Raw genomic sequence first — 5,112 nt, forward strand, 5'->3', positions numbered from 1 at the left:
TATCTCAAGATGGGTTCGACCCAACTGTGCAGCAGGAACATCTGTCGAGATCAAGACTCGCTACCCGATCGCCTCAAGGGGTACTGCGCCTACCACAAGTATAGGATGATACACGGTAGCAGGATATCCCCGTGTTACGTATGCGGCGTGGGATGCAAGGCTACGATCGACGGCGTGTGTAAAAGGTGTACACCCAAACGTCAGCCGGGGTGCCCCCGTAACGCGGTTACGACCCCGTAAATTACGCAATACAAACGTATTTCGTAATCTTGGACCGACGTACGCCCTCTATCGGTATAGTTTGCAAAAACTGATTTTGGCTTAAGGGGTCGGGTTATTTAGTTAAAATGACAAACCCGTACAAACAAGCACGAGGTAGACGCGGTCGCCGTGGTGGACGGGGCCGTCGAGGTGGGCGGGGCCGCAAAGGTGAACGCGACGACCTCCTAAAACGCACGCAGCGTCAACTCGAGGAACGCGAGGACCAACTAAAACGCGTGCAGCGTCAACTCGAGGAATGCGAGCACCAACTAAAACGCGAGCGGTGGAAACTCGAGGAACGCGATCAAAGCGAAAAACGCGCGCGGTGGGAACGCGAGGACCGCGAACGCGAGCAGAGGGAACGCGAGCAGAGGGAACGCGAGCAGAGGGAACGCGAGGACCGCGAACGCGAGCAGAGGGAACGCGAGGACCGCGAACGCGAGCAGAGGGAACGCGAGCAGAGGGAACGCGAGCAGAGGGAACGCGAGGACCGACGAGTTGCAAATCCGGGCAGAGAAATGCAGGCAAGGGCAGAACGCGAATTGGAACCCGTCGACGGTCAACCCGGATTTCGTCGTATTCGCGCGAACGTGACGCACGAAACGCATCGGATAGACCTGACGCGTTTTGTCGACCCACGCGTAATCTTACAATTTAGGGATCGCATCGAGGAAATATTACAACATCATCGTTTCGGAGGCATCAGATATCGACTCGTTTTAGGTGTAAATATGACGCGAGGGGAAGAGACGACCATACCCACCTTTCACACGGGTGAATTTAGAGTTTTCGAAGAATTAGATTTGGGTGGGGACGTAGATCGCATAGTCGAGATGATTGAGCGATGGGGCGAAAACGGATCGGGGTGGCACATAAATCATCTCGAGCATCTCGATATAGAGATTGTCAGGTATAATCCATTGCGCGGTGGCACGTACGTACCGTTACCCAACGTGTTGAAAAATAAAAAGGCAATCGTCAACGTTAAAGCCAAAGACGACATGTGCATCAAATACGCCATTACCAGCGCGCTTCATCCCGTCAAGGCTCATACCGATAGACCCTCGAGTTATGCGACGCATCTGGACGAGCTCGACTGGAGCGGCATCGCGTTTCCCACGCCGGTCAAACAGATTAAAATCATCGAAAAGAATAATCCTCGGCTCAAGATTAACGTTTACGGCTGGGCGGAAGAGGGTGGAGGATATTTACACCCAATCTACGTCGGTGGTGAGTACGAGGGTCGTACGCTGATTAATCTCTTGCTGTACGACAATCATTACATGTGGATTAAAAAGATGAGCCCGCTTCTCGCCGGTTACAGCAAGCACAAGGGGAAAAAGCATTTATGCTCGCGATGCATGCACGTTTTTAGTAAGGAAGAATGTTTGCTAAAACACGAGTCTGATTGCAAGGGTGTAAACGACGGCATAACGGCGGTGCAAGTCGTCGATGAAAAAAACAAGACGTTGAAATTTAAAAACTTGCAACATAAAGCCAAGACGCCGTTTGTAATCTATGCAGATTTCGAGTGCATTTTGGAAAAGATGTCGACAGACGCCGAGTCTGGACCGAAAACGGATAGAACCAACAAACACGTGCCGTGCGGTTGGTCGTACGTGGTGGTAAGGTGCGACGGCCAAGTGGTCGGCCACAAATTGCACAGTGCCAATGCCGGAAATGCTAGCACGTGCGTAAAATCCTTTTTGGAACAACTCGAGTTCGAAAAGGAGAAAATTGTCGACATTTTCAAGCGACAACCCGCCAACCCCCGCAGCGTGATGACGGCAGAGGATGAAGCGAGCTTTGAGACCTCAACGACCTGTTGGATCTGCGAACGGGGTGGTTTTACGGAATATAGCGGGGATGGCGGCTGTCGGAAATGCGACGCGGTCAAGGCCAACCCCGACAACAATTACAAGACGTGCTACGAGTGTGCGATGAAAAAGAATGGGCAAAAGGTGCGAGATCACTGCCACGTCACCGACACGTATCGTGGAGCGGCACACGCGGGCTGCAATCTCAAGTTGCGGGTAAACGAGAATACGCCTATACCCGTAATATTCCACAATCTGGCCGGGTACGACTCGCACCTAATCATGCAGGCCATCGGAGAGATGCAGGGGGAGATTAGTTGCATTCCGAGCAATACGGAAAAATACATTTCCTTTAGCTTGGGGAACCTGAGATTCATCGATTCGATGAAATTTCTAAACGCATCATTGTCGACGCTGGTGAGCAAGTTGCCGATCGACGAGTGCAAGCTCACCGAGACATTTTACGGCGCGGACGATTTGGAGCTAGTCGCGAGAAAGGGCGTATATCCGTACGAATACATGGATTCGTTTGACAAGTTTGAAGAGGTGGGTCTGCCCAAGAAGGAGCTATTTTACAGCAGCCTGCGCAACGAGGGTATAAGCGACGACGATTACGAGCATGCCACGAGGGTTTACGAGCAATTTAAATGTAAAAACCTAGGCGATTATCACGACCTTTACCTGAAAACGGACGTTTTGCTGTTGGCCGACGTGTTCCAAAACTTTAGGTCGACGGCCTATCAAGTATACGGATTGGATCCGTGCAACTATTTCACGCTGCCGGGTTTCAGTTGGGACGCGCTGCTCAGCAAGACGGGGGTAGAGCTCGAGCTGATTACCGACTTGGACATGCACATGATGATGGAAAAGGGAATCAGAGGCGGCATCAGCATGGTTTCCCATCGACGCTGCAAGTTTAACAACAAGTACATGGACGACCACGACGAGACGAAACCCAGCACGTACGGGTTAGATCTCGATGCCAACAATCTGTACGGGTGGGCCATGAGTCAGCCGTTACCAGTATCGGATTTTGCGTGGATCGATCCGGACGAGTATAAAATGGTCCTCAAGACACCGGTCGACGGCAAAAAGGGTTACTTTCTCGAGGTGGACCTGGAGGTGCCGGAAGAATTGCACGACGCGTTCAACGATTACCCCCTGGCACCCGAGGCACTCGCGCCCCGCCGCGAGTGGATGAGCCCCTACCAGCTCGACCTGTTGGGCGACGAAAATCCGGGGATGGAGAAACTCGTGCCGAACCTGATGCCCAAGACTAAATACGTCGTGCACTATAGAAACTTGCAGTTTTATCTGGCCAAGGGTCTCGTGCTGACCAAGGTTCATCGCATCATCGAGTTTACGCAAAGCCGGTGGATGAAAGAGTACATCGACATGAATACCGAGCTCAGAAAGGCGGCAAAAACCGACTTTGAAAAGGACTTTTTCAAGCTAATGAACAATTCCGTTTTCGGTAAGACTATGGAAAATGTTCGCAACAGGCAAACCGTTCATTTGTGCAAAACTAAAGAAGAAACTAGTAAAATAAACAAGCTCTTTGCGAAACCAAACTTTAACAGGTACGTCACTTTTAACGATAATCTCATTGCCATCCACATGAACAAGACGCGGGTCAAGCTCAACAAGCCAATCTATTGCGGTACGGCAGTCTTGGATCTGAGCAAGCTTTTAATGTACGAGTTTTACTACGACAAGCTCGTGCCCACGTACGGCGATCGCGTCAAGCTCTTGTACACAGACACTGATAGCTTGTTGCTGAGTATCACCACCGAGGATGTCTACGCCGACATGCGAGAGAATTTAGATTGGTTCGACACGAGCAACTATGACAAGGGTAGTCGTTTGTACAGCGAGAAAAATAAAAAGGTTCTAGGAAAGATGAAGGATGAAATGGGAGGATGCATCATGACGGAATTTGTAGGGCTCAGACCAAAAATGTATTCAATCAAGACGCAAGACTCGAGGCTTGATGTCAAGCGGGCAAAGGGGGTCGCCAAATACGTCGTAAGGGATCGTATAAATCACGACGACTACGTGCGAGTGTTGACGAGCAAGGAGGATATGCATTGCGACATGAGCTCGATTCGAAGCAACAAGCATATGCTTTACACGATCAATCAGACTAAAAAGTCGCTATCCCCGTTGGACACTAAACGGTATATACTCGACGATGGAACAACTACCTACGCGTACGGACATTACAGGCTAGAGCAAGCCCCCGGCTAGATCACGCAATCGCGTGACTATTTACGGAAATGACGTCATCGAGGTCGTGTGAAAATTATTATAATGTACATTGGCCAGAATGTTGGACCATGTTGTGCCGGGCGTGCGAAAATTACAATGTGCATGGGCGCGTCATCGTGTGAAAATTATTATAATGTACACGGTCGGAATGTTAGACCATGTTGGGCCGGGTATGTGAAAATTATAATAATGCACATGACCGGAATTTCCGACCCGACTGCCGCCATCGTATGAAAATTATAATAATGTACATGACCGGAATTTCCGACCCGACCCCGGTTGGGTGGATGAAAATTATAATAATGTACATGACCGGAATTTCCGACCCCGGTTGGGCGGGAGTACTCATTTACACTCTACTGCTTCTAAAGTAGCAACCTGTCTCCCCGACATAACATACCCCATCACAAACCGTACACCATATGAAATAGATGAGGTTATGGCTGTTGCATGTGAGGGAGGGGGTTGGATAGTGATACTAGTGTTCGGAATTTTGATAAGCCAATCAGTGAGAAGAATTTTACATATAGCACAACGGGCATTGCCACAAGGGCGATTACCGAGTTGAGGATGTGTGGGACGAAGCTGAGAAGAAGTTAGAAGAGATTTAAGGTTGTGGGGGCTGTCTTCTAGCTAAGACAGGGGGATCTCTGAATGCTTTCACAGAGGAGAGATTGTCTTGAATGATAGAAAAGTCACGTTTGCAGCGGGAAAGATTGTTGATTTGTGTGTTGTAGTCAAATACCATAGGGATGCGTTGGGATTG

At 49.8% G+C, this 5,112-nt stretch overlaps 1 protein-coding gene across 1 annotated transcript; it reads left to right on the top strand.

Annotated features, from left to right (window-relative positions):
• The first annotated feature begins 347 nt into the window (after positions 1 to 347).
• On the top strand, positions 348 to 4,325 carry LOC117120979. The gene has a single exon (XM_033266077.1). The coding sequence runs from the start codon at positions 348 to 350 to the stop codon at positions 4,323 to 4,325; it is 3,978 nt and encodes a 1,325-aa protein (XP_033121968.1).
• Positions 4,326 to 5,112: the final 787 nt, after the last annotated feature.

This window comes from Anneissia japonica, unplaced genomic scaffold, assembly GCF_011630105.1.
Source record: "Anneissia japonica isolate Jap-2015-1 unplaced genomic scaffold, ASM1163010v1 scaffold22305_len14411_cov103, whole genome shotgun sequence".
Taxonomy (NCBI): Eukaryota; Metazoa; Echinodermata; class Crinoidea; order Comatulida; family Comatulidae; genus Anneissia; species Anneissia japonica.